General features: G+C 44.8%; 1 protein-coding gene across 4 annotated transcripts in view; it reads right to left on the bottom strand.

Moving 5' to 3' along the window:
- LOC147705943 (uncharacterized) overlaps nt 1–16087 on the bottom strand; it is a 433145-nt gene that overhangs the window by 395474 nt on the left and 21584 nt on the right. For 2 of the 4 annotated variants that reach the window (XM_086929001.1, XM_086929002.1), the window contains exons 2-3: nt 4330–4369; nt 2677–3093 (exon numbers count right to left, since the gene is read on the bottom strand). In XM_086929001.1, coding sequence (XP_086785127.1) covers nt 2677–2779 — 103 coding nt within the window. In that variant the 5' untranslated portion in view covers nt 2780–3093; nt 4330–4369. Of the gene's footprint in view, nt 1–2676; nt 3094–4329; nt 4370–16087 lie in introns of those variants that run through there. The other 2 variants (XM_086929003.1, XM_086929004.1) reach the window with 1 other exon arrangement.

Here is a 16087-nt window from a genome sequence, read left to right as displayed (position 1 = left end):
GTATGGCCCACAAAATTCTGCAGGGGAAAGGCCCACCTATCCTAGGGGATATGGTTCAGCCTTACAAGGCCTCCCGCTCTCTCCGTTCTGACCATCAACACCTGCTGCAGGTTATGAGGGTGAGGAAGGCAAGAACCGGTGGCAGAAGATTCTCCATAAACGTGGCCACCCTGTGGAATTCTCTCCCTCTGCATTTACGCTCGGAAACGAGCCTTTTACGGTTCCGCAAACTTTTAAAAACTTATCTATTCACTGTCTAGTTCTGGTGCCTATTGTGGTAGTGTTTCTTTCTGGATGAGCGCGGGGATGCCCAAGGGTAACCAGGCGCTATATAAAACTCGTTAATAATAATAATAATAATAATAATAGCGACGATAAAAGTAGCGTAACCGCGCCTATGGCAGGGTTCATTACGCCTGCTTTTAAACTGACTATACCATAATAGCCTATGGGTGGTGGATTATAGGGCTGAGACCACCCAGCCCTATCAACAAGGTTTTGCCCATCGCTGTGCGATTATCGCTGGATTTCCAGCGATAATCGCACATTTTGCCACTAATGCTTGAATTTATATCGCACTAGCAACCCGTCCCGACGTTGTCCGGGTATGAATTGCTGCCGGCCAGTAGTATATTGTTTTGTAGGATTTTGTTTTGATAGCATTTCTTATCTGTGACAGGCCTGTGAAACGATCCGATTCACAGTGCACTGCTGATGCACTTAAGAGTGCGCGTTCAGTAGTGTGTGAACTCGAGTTTCCCTACTTTATTTTTCCTTGCAATATTATATAGCGCAAACTCGACAACATGGCATGAGCACAATTTACATTACAGAAGAACACATTCATTTGTGGTAGGCACGGGGAGACAAAGCGATTTGCCTGGAATCACGAGATTCTAACGTAGCTCCCAAGCTCTAAAGTTCGCAATTCTAGAACTTGTGGCAGGAGGTGTGTCTAAAAGTGTGTGTCGGTGCTGGCCATCAATGAGAGAGACCTGTGAATTTTTCAAATTGGTGGTGAAAAAATATGAGTATGTTGCTGGAGATGTGGGCCGCCGTGCTACCAATGTACTTACCGGGGAGGGTAAACACCCATTATTCCGCAACTTTCTTTCCGCATACCATCACTCCGCATACTTTCATTACGAAAGTACCATGGCTCCGCAATGCCATTATAACGCATGGCATTACATTTTATATGCTTTTACCATGCATACATTTACAAAGAAATTCGTTGTAAATTCATGAATGGTAAAAGCATGTTTTTTTTAAATGTTTGGATATGGTAAGTATGTGTATAGGGGTATATGTTTTGGGGTACTGAGGTATATGTTTTTGGGTGTTTGGGTAATTTAAGGGTTCAGATATAGTTTTGGGTTTTCGGGTACAGGGATATATTTAGGGTTCAGGGCTAGGTTTGGGTTTTGGGGTATAGGGGTATTTTTAGGGTTTAGGGGTAGGTTTGGGTTTTGGGGTACAGGGGTATTTTAAGGGTTCAGGGCTAGTTTTGGGTTTTGGGGTACGGGGTACTTTTAGGGTTCAGGGCTATGTTTGGGGTTTGGGGTACAGGGGTATTTTAGGGTTCAGGGGTAGGTTTGGGTTTTGGTGTACAGGGTTATTTTATGGTTCAGGGCTAGGTTTGGGTTTTGGGGTAGAGGGGTATTTTTAGGGTTCAGGGGTAGGTATGGGTTTTGGGGTACAGGGGTATTTTAAGGGTTCAGGGCTATGTTTGGGGTTTGGGGTACAGGGGTATTTTAGGGTTCAGGGTAGGTTTGGGTTTTGGGTTACAGGGGTATTTTTAGGGTTCAGGGCTCGGTTTGGGTTTTTGGGGTACAGGGGTATTTATAGGGTTCAGGGTAAGGTTTGGGTTTTGGGGTACAGGGGTATTTTTAGGGTTCAGGGGTAGGTTTGGGTTTTGAGGTACAGATTGGAGATAAGTGTTGTTGATAACGCGCTATCTCTGCGCTATAAACCAGCGATAGCTGGCGATACTTATGCTCGTGCTAAGTGCGCTTAGCGATAACTATTGCTGAATGTTGCTGATATGACCCGTGGTTGTGCTAATCTCCCGAAGTTACACCCACCTAAAGTCCTCTTGACTTACAGTAAAGCAAAAGCCATGGAAAGTAGATCAAAGCTGCCTAACGCACCTCTTCCCTGAGAAATTGGCACCTTTCCAGCGCAAATGTACATAGGGGCGTGTTCACAAGCCTCTTGCGCCGCCGTTGCGTCACTTTTTACCATGTTAAGAGTGGCGTAGGAGTGGCGCAAGGGGCTTGTAGATAAGCACCATACTCTTTTAAGAGTGTGTACTGATTTGCACCACTTTGTGTATCTTTGCCTCAGCACAAACCCTTCGTAAATATGGTCTGAAGTTTCTGTGGAGCATGCGCAGCTGCAAAGTAGACAAAGGAGCTGTTTTTTATGAGTGACCTTAGCATAGCAGGAATTTAGATGACTTTTAGTAGAGGCTTTGCTTTGGCTGGGATTTTCGTTCCATGCTTAAATAGTTCTACACCAGAAAGAAAACAGACCTGAGGGTAATATTACCTGCCATAAAACGGGATAAAAGTGCGATATCCCACCCTCACCTTCCCCCCCCCCCTCCTTCCCCCCCCCGCCCCCCCCCCCCAAAAAAAAATCCAAAGGCTCCACTGCTTTGTGAAAGTCACTTACTTGGCCAGCAGTTCATACAGACCAGCAACAGTGCCACCAAGGACAGGGCCCAGCCTCCGCTGATCCACACGACAGGGGTCACAGCCACCACTGACCAGCTCATTGGTCAACGCCAAGAACCCTCTGTGCCAGAAGATGCTCTGTGTTCTGCAGCTGTCCCCAGAAGATGTTCTTTGGGTGCTAATTGGATGTTTCTGTTCAAGGGACCTCCGCTCTTCCCCTAACTTGTCCTCAGAAGGATCTTTTATTAGTTTTCGGCAGATCTCTGTTGCTGTCTTCTGTGGCTTCCTACTATGAAGTCTTGAGCTAGCAGTCCGGAGCGTGCTGTGCCTCCCTCTTGTAACTGCGCTCTGTTGGCGGTTAACCACAAAGTAAACTGCTGTCTCCTGAGGAAAACAATTGTAACCCCTCACCTTCCTGAGAAAGAAAGCAAAGCAAAATTTAAAACAAGCAAGTGTGAGAACAGTTAAATGAGAAGGGAACTGGAATGAGACCTGTCCCAAGACTGACTGCTCGATGATGGTGAAGGTGTAGTAACTCTTTAAGTACCCCCCTGGCGCAGAGGCACAAGAGTTGCATCCAGGAATGTACTCAGCATTAAAGTGACCCAAAGATCCACAAACAAACCTGAGGGTATATTAGCAAGGGCAATTATGCCGCTTTAGTGGCACTTTCTCCCGCTAAAGCGGCGTTATTTCTATCGCCCAATCAACAAGCTGTCACTAACAGCTGTTAGCGCAGCTTACTGCCAATAGTGCCCATTTCCGTATTGCTTTGCATGTCAGCGATAAACATCGCTAATGACATGTAAAGTGGGCGTTCCCAACATCAAAGCGACTGAAAACAGTCGGTAACTCACATTCCCCCTATTACAAAGTCCCGCAGAGCGGAACAATAACTTGCGCTAACCGCGAATATCGCCTGAAAGTTACACCTGCTAAAATCCCTACTTAGGCATGCATATAATGGGAGGTGGATTATGGGGTTACGGCCACATGGCCGTATGAGCAAGCATTTCGCTGTATTGCCAGGATGTTCACTGGTTTTTCAGCAATGTCTGGCTGTTTTTCACGCTATCGCTGGAATATTTAACGCCATAGCGCTATTCGTTGCTAATACAGCGTTAGCGTGGCTAAATATTCCAGCGATAGCCGGCGATAAAACTATTCACGCTAAGGGTGCTCTGCGATGTTTAGCACAGTTTGCCGGTAATATGGCCCCTGGAGTTTAAACCTGCCCACTATGCTGTCAAAATATATGAAGAAACACATTGGCTAACTAAACCCAGATGTATGGCTTAATGGATACCACCACTAAAAGTGAAAGACTCATCCATGAGTGAATACACAACTCATCAATTCTGCTTTTAGACTGTACTCTCCATCTTATTCAACATACAAATACCAAAGACTCACTCAGGGCCCTCCAGTTCCTGTTCAAATGTGAATGACGTGGACACTGGCTGCATCGCAAATCATACATTTATCAGATATGACTTTGAAACCAATTATAGAGTGGACCAATAGTCAAATTCTGCTAATCTGAAGCCTACCTTGGCGAGCGCAAGTAAGTGGTTTTATTTATTTATTTAATTAATTTGACCTATTCCGTTGTCTGTTAACGTACCCCTTACCCCTGCCCTGCAGCTCTTACCTGTGCCGGCCGCACCTGTTGGGAGGTAATCTGATGTACACTAGAAAGTAAAAAGAGAAATAGGAATGAGAAAATAGGGCAAAAACAAATAATGGAACAAAGCATGTGCATATACTGCTGCGGAAATGTTTACACATTTTCAGGCTATGGACTCCAACGGCTTTCAGCCTTTTGCGTCCAAAGATCATTCATCAGAAATTACATAACTTTATATATCATCCTTCCTTCCTTTAAAAAAGATCAATATCCAGATGTTTGTTGCAGGAGTGTCAAAGTAAACATGGATTCCCAAAGATCAGATTCCGATGTTTAATTTTCTCGATTCTTTCTTCTTTATCTTGTCTCGTCAGAAATGGTCTCCATTACGTTGTACTGAATGCAACATACAACAACTAATGATAAAATAGGAATTTGCTCAGACAGAGTGATGTATGTCTGTGTATATTGAATGAGGGAAGCATGTGTAGTTACTTGGTGTGTAGGGATTAGATAATAGAGAGGGTCCCAACAATCCATTTACATCAGAATCAACATCCTCTACTAGCCCCAAAATTACAGCAAGTGGACACTTTTAAACATGTAAATCAGACAATCTTCTCACTATACAAATTCCAGCTCTGACATATGTATTTAGCCAACAGAAAGGAAGAAAACATCATTAGACAAGCTAAGGAGATTATGCAAATACATGTATTGTTGCCATGTCCTAACATCTCGCTAGCTCCAAAGCATAGTCAAATGTTCCCCTTGTTTTTTTCTGCTTTCAATAAAAGAAGCCTTTTAAGGAGGTCTGGTCAAATCATAATTCTCTGTAATCCAGAAACTGAGGGGGTAGTGGAGCTTGCTTTAGCAGGGCATGATTATAGAACCAGCTGATGTACTGCAACGTGGTACTGCGAGGACTTGTATATGACTCTAGGGTGACATCTGGTAATGCCACTGCGCCAATGCAACTTTGTGAAAGGACTCTTCAAGGACTTGAGAGAAACTTTCATGTAAAGTGGTACTCCACCATTCTGCGAGAAAATGTATATATTTTCCACATTACATGTAGCATTGGTAATTGGCTATAACCTATAGTATCTCTCAGGCATCAATACTACCTGTATGACAACAACCACAGCTCCAACAGATAAAAGTCTGCGTACTGTACAGAGTTCTAAATACTAATGACTGGTAACAGCTATGAATATTAGGGAGCTTAGGTCTTAAGCTTCTAATAGAACACATCTAAGGTGCACTCATATCTGTCAAATTCCAATTCAAAAGACTTTATTCGGTTATATCAAATAAATAACCATAAAAGTTCATATAATCACAGCATATAAAACATTCAAAATGATTACACGATTAACTCAAATAAAAACAAACAGATAAGCGTCAATGACTCAATACAAGTAACAAAAATTTAATTATTATAGATTTTCGAGTATAAAAAACATTATTAAGAAAAGCTGAAACAGATGCCACAGTAAATATATCATCAAGCTTCAGTATTGCTAGAAAGGCTGGTCGACACAGTCTTAGGTTCAGACACCTTAATATGGGAATAATCCACCTTTTCCTTGAGTAAAATTTACAGAAGAATAAAATGTGTATGTCGTATTGGGTAGACAAATCATCACAGGGACATTTACTGATACAGCTTGACCAGTCATTAGTAACAGGAAAGCTAAGCAGCCTAAATAAAATCCCAAATCTAAATCTAATAAGTAGAAACCTGGCATGATCTTTCCTCTGCAGGGTTAGATAAGGTTGAATGGCCTGCGGAGTTAGTATTAATTGGTGGAAGATCACCGATTTTTTAGTGAACTCGTTTTTTTCCCTGCGGTTCTCTAAATACGTTAAGCATAGCTTTTTCAGCACTTTTCTCGGGATATGAATCATTGATGGGGGGTCATCATAATAGTCAGGATGATCAATGCTAACAAGAAATGACTTAATATATCTCAACCACTTCACCCGGCGGACACAGTTCAAATTCAGGGCATCCCCCAGAATGAGCCGGTTTAGATGGCACTCGTCAGTTGTCCATACCCTGTGCCACAAAAGTACCGGCTGTACCTTGATAATATCTTCTAAATAGGACAAGCCAAATTCAGTGTGACAGTTATGGGTAGACATGCTCTCAGGGATAGATAAAAGATATCGCAGGAAGCCATATTCGGTTAACTGTAGGGTTGAGACATTTGCATCCCCCCCCATAGTCCCTCCCCATAGGTTGCAACCGCAGCACAGCTGGCTTTATATATGCACAAAGGTTCCTTAACTGGTTTCTTCCCCAACTTTTTACTAAATAGTTTTAGGGCCATAATTGACTTAGCAAATAACATGTTTCTACTTTTCACTGCGCTGCCCCACTGTCCTGAACTATCAAACAGTATTCCCAGATAAGGGAAAGTTGAGGTGTTATCTATTTGTTTGGAGCCAATAAACATGGTTCTGTTTTTCTTATTTGCTCCTCTGCCACAATTCATACAAAAGGTTTTAGCACTATTAACCTTCAGGTCCAAATTGGTCATGAAGGTGCAAAAAGATGAAATCATTGTTTGCATTGCTACGGGGTCCTTGCCATCAGGACAGCATCGTCTGCATAAATAAGCGCTGGAATTTGACAATTTGATGCAATAGGCATATCTTGACAGTCCTGCAGCAAGGTTTTCTCCAGATCGTTAATATAGATGTTAATTAAAAAAGGGGCAAGGACACATCCTTGTCTCACTCCCCTCGCAATGTTAAACATTCTAGTGCATTCCCCTTTTTTGCTGTATCTAATCATAGCCCTGGCACCGTTGTACAACTCTCTGAGAAATTGAATAATATTAGCATCAACACCCAACCGAACTAAAATTAGCCATAATTTGCTATGAGTGACACAATCAAAGGCGGATGTCAAATCCACAAAGGTTAAATACATCCGACCTCCCTTGGCCTTAGTATATTTCTCGAGGAGAATAAAAAGATTGAGATATTGATCTATGGTCCCAACTCCTTCTCTGAAACCATATTGTAGGTCGCTTATAATCTTGTGCTCCTCTGCCCATAGGTGCAACCTATTTAGGATAACCCTACCAATGATTTTGATTGTCGAATCAAGCAAAGATATTGGGCGGTAGGACACACAGCTAGTCCTATCGCCTTTTTTAAAAATGGGGACCATAATTGACTCATACCAAGTACCGACAAGTCCCACTGAGCTGGCCGCATTAAAAGTTCTTGTAAGCAGTGGCACCCATAAAGATGTGTTATTTTTTAAAATATCCACTTGGACGCCATCTGGGCCTTGCCCCCCTGGCTTAAATTAATGCCCTTAATTACTTCGTCTAGGGTAAAATTAAGCCCCCCTTTGCTCATAGGCAAATTAATCATATCCGTCTCAGTCGGCTCAAACCAAACAATGATTCAACAATTGGTGCTGGGGTGCTATAAAGAGTTTCAAAATGGCTTACCCAATCATTCTCTGAGATGGCAATCTCCATCAGTGCCTTAGTGTTATCCTTAAAATATGGTGCATTGACTGCCTTCCAAAAGGCGGTCATATCTTTCAATTGGGAAGCTTCAATCAATGCCTCCCATGCTTCCATCTTCAGCATCTCCCTCCTCTTTTTTTAGCGCAATTTTATAAGATTTACGAAGCTCCCTGATCTGATTCTGCTCTCTTGCCTGATTACTCAATTAAATTAGAGTATGCCTTGGTGCACGCTGAGTCAAACCAGCCTCTATTTTTGCTTTTTGGGTTCTTTAGTTCGACCCATAGGCTATTCTTTATACATGTTGTAATTTGCCTGAAACTATTAATAGTTTCAGTGTTATCAGTATCCATATCCAGACAAACACTGAAACACATTTTACAGGCCTTAATTATATTACACAGGAACTCTTCAGGTACGACCTTTGTCCATTTTAAGGTGTATCCATTCTGTCTTAAGATATCAATGTCTCTCGAGTTTAACCTGGATGTATCGTCAGTAATAGGGACAGCTCCTGGGTCTAGTATTTCCACCCTGATGGGGAAATGATCACTAAGGGGTTATTCCAACGTACAATAATTGGAAACACTGTCACCATAACATGAGGAGATCAAGATGTAATCAATTGTCGAAAATACCCCTCTACCCGTAAATGTGGCAGAAAAGGGAACCTCAGGCTGGCACAGTTTGTTAGCAAAACCTAAGTCATTCATAAACAGAATTTCGTTTAAAACATCCCCCGTTACTGTGTGTTCAAAGTGTGCCAGTGTAAACCCCCTATCCACCGTAAGGCCACAGTTCCCCTTTACATCACTGTTGCAAAGGGCATAATTAAAATCCCCCCCGCCCCCCATATGACTACAAATTCTTTACTTTCGTTGCAAATTAGACTATTCAGTTCAAATCTCAGGGCTTTAAATACTGCGAGAATATGCACTGAAGGGATATTATTGTATAAGTTTACTATCAGTATACAAAAAGTTTTACGCATATGCAGTCCAACTATATGATAAAAACAATTATTATGAAAAGTCTCCAAACTTTTACATTTAAAACAGTTTGAAAATTAAGTGCAGAGCTCCCCTTTTGCTCTGCCGTGTGTTGAGCAGACGGCAGGGGTAAATATTGTTTTAAAACCATTAATATGATACACTTCCTTGGCCCATGTTTCTTGTACACATATAGCATCATGTTCGTTAGTTAGTTTAACCCAGAGTGGGTTATCTAATTTAGCTCTGAGTCCGGCGATATTCCAGAAGATAATCGACCATTTGTCCTTGGTCTTACTATTAGGCTCACCAGGGGAGTTCACTGCCTTATCAAGATCACTACCCACTGTCTCCTTATTCAGGCTTAGATCCCTTGTGGTTAACTTGCCAGTCCTATCGGTATGTATAGGCTCCTTGCTAGCATTGGTTAAGCATGATTGGTCAAGGGTATCTAAGATCACCTGGTAATCCATCAATAGATGGTACGGGTGTTTACAGTACTAAAAAGAGTTCCCTTCTCCCTTATTGGTCAGTCCACCTCCCCAAGGCCTGACAGGGGTTCATAATAGTTGCCAGTTGGGACATCTAATTCGCCCCCTGCCGGATGATAATTACCACCCTGATAATAAGAGTGGTGCGAAAAGCCTCTATTCATTAATGGGACCAGAGGGGCAGTGAGATAGTTTCCTGGAAGGGAGTTATTGAATCCATACTGTGGGTTGTAAGGCCTCTGCCCGCATAATGTGCCAGAAGCCGATGGGTAAAAATAGCTTAAATCAAAAGAGAAAATACCTCCAGAGGTATCATAATTCGGAAAGACGCTAATAAACTATACCACTTGAGGATCTCTAAAATTTACTATGATACAATCTCCTTCAATATCCTTAGCTTGATAGCCCAACCAGCTTACTCTCCTTACAACTAAAATTTCCCCTTGTAGGTCTGGTCTGAGCGGACGGTTTCTTCCTAACCAGAACATAACTTTATTTTTTAGTTCATGAAAGGTTTCAGCCCTATCATGCTTCCATTCAGGGACACCAGCCAACACAATGACATATGGGTATGAATCCGGGGGGAGATTGAAACTGTTCCTAGTTCCCTTGCTTCTGGGTGACACAGCTTTATCCGCTACCATTATCGATTCTGCTTTCTCCAGCCCCTTCATAGATCTATCTTTTTCTGGCTGTCGGCATGACCTCCTTTTACCACTGGTCTAAACGCCTGGGGGGCCCTACCTGTAGTGTTCCCACTTTCTATCTTAGGTACTTCCTTAACTTTTTGACCTGGCTTCTCACTGGGTAATAAGGACTTCGTGTCCGTAAGTGTTGTGGTGGTACTGTTTAGCGAAGTTTTAGTACCCACTAGCTTCTTTAACATAACGGAGTTAGCCTGGGTAATTTTCTCGCGTATTCCCAGCTGTTCACTTATCCTTTTAGAGCGTTCCACTAAAGGTAAAATTAGGGATTTAACCAGGTGTTCGATATTTACTAGCAAGCACTCTTTACTCCTGTCATTGTTAAATGATATTTCTACTCTGTCATCAAGGGGGCTATGGTGTTTAAGACCAGTTTCCTCAACCTGCGCTAATCTATTAGTCCTGTCCTCAGTCATCTTGTCCCTGCTTTTTGGCGAAGCCACTTTTTTCTTCTTGGAACTTCCGCCTATCTATTGCTTTCCACTGCGTTTGCGTTTTAGGTTAGGGGCAGAATCAAACGTGTGTTCTGATGTAGTTTGTTCAATCATTGTCTTGGTCGCAATTTGCGGGCTATTACTAAGGTCAGAGACAGCTCTGGGATAAACCATAAAAGAATCAATACTAGGGTCTGGCCCACTAATATCTAATATGGTGGATAGATCTTGCTGTTGCTGGGATATTGTATCATGTTGAACGCAAATGGTAAGTGGTCGATCAGGAGACGGTACTAAAGCTATGCCCCCGAGTGATGATCTCAAAAACATAGGGTCGAGGGATAAGCGACGTTCAGTTAGGGCTATCTCCTTTTCCAATGCAGAAGCAGCCCTTGTAATGAATGCATCTAGGGTGCCAGTTAAACCCCCCCCCCATTCCCCAACTTTATCCCTTTCTGGTTTTTAGGTGCCATTGGCCGTATCCTAAAGCCTATGGTTGTATCGAAGTTCTAAAATGCACAAACAAAAAGAACAGATATTTAAAAGCAAAAAAATACAATTAAACACATTTCGAAAAGTCTTACAGATACGGGAAACTCAAGGGGAATGGCCCAGTCCAGTCTCTTCCTGTCTCTGACGGGCTCAGACGGGCCCGCCCTTGGCCCGGCTCGTCCCGCGTGCGTCCCCGGGTGCGCGGTTCAGGTGATGATTTTATACACCTGCTCTGGGCGTTGCGGGTGGATGTCACTATGCCCCAACGCCTTCTGGGCGATGTAGTCTCCCTCTGGTGCTGCACACACAGGCCCACAAGTACGAGCATTTCCCGCGGAGCGGGAAACTCGAGAAGTGATGGGAGAGGTACGTGGGGGGGTACGGTAAACACCACCAGTCCGTATGCCTCAATGCCGCTGCTGCTTCAAGAATCCAAAGTCCGCTCAAAGGTTTCCCGCAGTGCGCGGTTAAGGTGATTATTTTATACACCTGCTCTGGGCGTTGCGGGCGGATGTCACTATGCCCCGACGCCTTCAGGGCGATGTAGTCTCCCTCTGGTGCTGCACACACAGGCCCACAAGTACGAGCGTTTCCCGCGGAGCGGGAAACACGAGAAGTGATGGGAAGAGGTACGTTGGCGGGGGGGGGATACGGTAAACAACACCAGTCCGTATGCCCCAATCCCGCTATGCCGCTGCTGCTTCAAGAATCCAAAGTCCGCTCAAAGGTTTCCCGCGGTGAGCGGTTTAGGTGAAGATTTTATACACCTGCTCTGGGCATTGCAGGCGGATGTCACTATGCCCCAACGCCTTCTGGGCGATGTAGTCTCCCTTTGGTGCTGAACACACAGGCCCACAAGTACGAGCGTTTCCCGCGGAGTGGGAAATGCGAGAAGTGATGGGAAGAGGTACGCGGGGGGTACGGTAAACACCACCAGTCCATATGCCCCAATGCCGCTATGCCGCTATGCAGCTGCTGCTTCAAGAATCCAAAGTCCGCTCAAAGGTTTCCCGCGGTGCGCGGTTCAGGTGAGGATTTTATACACCTGCTCTGGGCGTTGCTGGCGGATGTCACTATGCCCCAACGCCTTCTGGGCGATGTAGTCTCCCTCTGGTGCTGCACACACAGGCCCACAAGTACGAGCATTTCCCGTGGAGCGGGAAACGCGAGAAGTGATGGGAAGAGGTACATGGGGGGTACGGTAAACACCACCAGTCTGTATGCCCCAATGCCGCTGCTGCTTCATGAATCTAAAGTCCGCTCAAAGGTATCTGTCAAAATGACTGTCACCATCATAACCAGTGTAGGCATATGTACTTAGCCAATAGAAACAAAACCAAATTATAAGACTACTAAAATCAAATATGCACATGTTAGAGTTCCGTCCACTATATTACCTACAGTGCTCAAAAGGGCAGACAAGTTTTCCATTGTTCCATTGATTTGCTTCCCTTTCAAGAAAAGGAGCCACTCAAGGCTGTTGTGTTCATAATTCTCTGGCAACACTGAAATTGAGAGGACCATGTTGTTCCTTCTAATTTGAGAAGCCTATTCAACCTCTTGGTTTAAAGGATCACTGCCTGGTTGTTAGACTTGGCCCTTTTGGCAGGTTTATCCCCAAACCTTTAGCCTTCTGCCTCCTATTTTCTGACCCTGTTTTGCTGGCTATAGATTCTGGGAACTTTACCACTGCTAACCAGTGCTAAAGTGCATATGCCCTCTACATAAATTATGGATATAATTGGTTAACATTGACTGGCATATTTGATTTACTGGTATGTCCCTAGTAAAGTGCACTGAGTGTGCCAGGGCCTGTACATCAAATGCTACTAGTGGGCTTGAAGCACTGGTTGTGCCACCCACATGAGTAGCCCTGTAAATGTGTTTCAGACCTGCCACTGCGGTGTCTGTGCACGCAGTTTTAAACTACCATGTTGACCTGGAAAGTGCGCCCACTAGCCAGGCACAAATCTTCCCTTTACTTACATGATAGCACCAGTCAGGTCGGCCAAATGTAACACTATGGGCAGGGTGCAGTCTATATGAAAGGTAGGACTTGTACTGGGGTATTTTGCATGAACCTGATATTGAAATACTGTGTATTTCATTGTTCACTACTGAAAGACTGTCTGTCCCATAGGCCTTTACTGGAGCAGCACCGTACCATTTTACATGTGTAACTTTCAATTGAGACAAGATGGAGAAATGGAGTTCAGGCTCTCTGAACTAAGAATTTATTAACACACCTTTCAGTAAAGGTTGTTTTTAAATTGTGTATTTGAAAATGCCACTTTTAGGAAGTGGTCATTTTCTTACTTGACCATTCTGAGGGTCTCTGCATGTTTGTGTATTGAGTGTTTTTTTGGGTGACAGGAGCTGCAGATATGCTGCAGATATGCATTCACTCTAGACAGAGAGAGGTGTGGTGCCACGGCCAGGGCAACTGACGTTGGAATCTGGGGATCACGGTTTAATCCCCGGCGCTGGTGGCAGATTAGCCTAGCACCATGTGACTCTGGGCAATAGCTTGCTTAATCTTCCCGACGGCCCCCAGTGCCTATAGACCCATACGGGTGATTGTTCGCGCTTTACAAATGTGGATTATTATTATTATTACAGTCACTAGGGAGGTTGAGCTGTGTGCTGCCTTTCCTGGGTGACTCATTACTGGGCTGAATAGCCTTGTCTGCATTTAAAGTGGTGGGAGAAGTTTCTCTAGCTCCTGAATAGACTGTGTCCTCTTTTCACAATGCAGTCTTGACCCCCTGTGGTCATGCTGGGAAAGGGAGGACAGAACTGGTTTAGACTGAGTTCAGAGACTCTGCAACAAATAGAATAATGACAAAATGGGGTATAAGTATGATACCTTGAACCCCAGGATTTAGATTACTTCAGGAAACAAGAGGACCCTGCAAAGAAGAGCTGAAGAGCTGTGTGAGGAGTGCTGCCTCTTCTGTGTGAGGGGTTGGTTGGCCAGCAGTTGCTGCTTCTGTCTGTGGTGGAGGAAAAGGACTGCCTCTTTTTGCCCTGCTGTGGTATCCTGCTTGTGAAGAATCTTCAAGGGCTTGTGTGTTCTTGCCTCCTGTTGGAAGTCTCAGAGAGATAAAAGACTTTGCCTGATCCTTGCTGGATGTCAAAGTAAATCTGCTGCATCTAAAAGGAGCAGTACAAAAGGGGGTGGTGATGGACGGAGCATCTGAATCAATCAAACACTCACACCCAGTCAAAAGATCTGGGTTTAATCCATCACCGTTCTTTAGCCCACTCTGCCACCCCAGTTCAGACATGGCTATATGCAAATCAGTCTGACCCTGTGCCTCATGGGAACAGTGCAGCCCGAACTGCCAAGCCATGTCTTCCCTGGACAGGAAACAAGCTTCCGAGGACTGGTTTCTGGCATTCCAGCCGTCTTCAGCCCGGCTTGCTTGAATCCAGTGGCAAAGTGAGCAAGGGACTAACGTCTGAGTATACCCTGCCACACTTATGGCGGCCAAAAGCGGTACAAAAGGGGGTGGTGCTGGACGGAGCATCTGAATCAATCAAACACTCACACCCAGTCAAAAGATCTGGGTTTAATCCATCACCGTTCTTTAGCCCACTCTGCCACCCCAGTTCAGACATGGCTATTTGCAAATCAGTCTGACCCTGTGCCTCATGGGAACAGTGCAGCCCGAACTGCCAAGCTATGTCTTCCCTGGACCGGAAACAAGCTTCCGAGGACCGGTTTCTGGCATTCCAGCCGTCTTCAGCTCGGCTTGCTTGAATCCAGTGGCAAAGTGAGCAAGGGACTCACGTCTGAGTATACCCTGCCACACTTATGGTGGCCAAAAGTGGTACAAAAGGGGGTGGTGATGGACGGAGCATCTGAATCAATCAAACACTCACACCCAGTCAAAAGATCTGGGTTTAATCCATCACCGTTCTTTAACCCACTCTGCCACCCCAGTTACATGGCTATATGTAAATCAGTCTGACCCTGTGCCTCATGGGAACAGTGCAGCCCGAACTGCCAAGTCATGTCTTCCCTGGACCGGAAACAAGCTTCCGAGGACCGGTTTCTGGCATTCCAGCCGTCTTCAGCCCGGCTTGCTTGAATCTAGTGGCAAAGTGAGCAAGGAACTCACGTCTTAGTATACCCTGCCACACTTATGGCGGCCAAAAGCGGTACAAAAGGGGGTGGTGATGGACGGAGCATCTGAATCAATCAAACACTCACACCCAGTCAAAAGATCCGGGTTTAATCCATCACCGTTCTTTGGCCCACTCTGCCACCCCAGTTCAGACATGGCTATATGCAAATCAGTCTGACCCTGTGCCTCATGGGAACAGTGCAGCCCGAACTGCCAAGCCATGTCTTCCCTGGACCGGAAACAAGCTTCCGAGGACCGGTTTCTGGCATTCCAGCCGTCTTCAGCCCGGCTTGCTTGAATCCAGTGGCAAAGTGAGCAAGGGACTCACGTCTGAGTAAACCCTGCCACACTTATGGTGGCCAAAAGCGGTACAAAAGGGGGTGGTGATGGACGGAGCATCTGAATCAATCAAACACTCATACCCAGTCAAAAGATCTGGGTTTAATCCATCACTGTTCTTTAGCCCACTCTGCCACCCCAGTTCAGACATGGCTATATGCAAATAAGTCTGACCCTGTGCCTCATGGGAACAGTGCAGCCCGAACTGCCAAGCCATGTCTTCCCTGGACCGGAAACAAGCTTCCGAGGACCGTTTTCTGGCATTCCAGCCGTCTTCAGCCCGGCTTGCTTGAATCCAGTGGCAAAGTGAGCAAGGGACTCACGTCTGAGTATACCCTGCCACACTTATGCCGGCCAAAAGCGGTACAAAAGGGGGTGGTGATGGACGGAGCATCTGAATCAATCAAACACTCACACCCAGTCAAAAGATCTGGGTTTAATCCATCGCATCTAAAAGGAGGGCAGAAGAGCGGTGCTAGGAGCACTGCCACTGATGTGTGGGGGTGGGAAGGCCTGCAGTTGCTGCTCCTGTTTGAAGCAGGAAAAAGGACTAGACTGTTCTTTCACCACTTTGCAAAACAGCATGTGGTGAGTGCTGTATTTTTCATCTAAAAAAAGATAATTTCCTTCCTGGTGCTTTACGCTTATTTTGGAGTTCCCTGTGCTTTACTTGTTTGGGAGCTTTCCTGGAGTTTCCTTTCGTGGAAAC

Source organism: Lissotriton vulgaris, chromosome 7 (genome assembly GCF_964263255.1).
Source record: "Lissotriton vulgaris chromosome 7, aLisVul1.2, whole genome shotgun sequence".
Taxonomy (NCBI): Eukaryota; Metazoa; Chordata; class Amphibia; order Caudata; family Salamandridae; genus Lissotriton; species Lissotriton vulgaris.
Note: the sequence above shows the minus strand (reverse complement) of the source record. Positions and strands in the feature narration are given on the sequence as shown.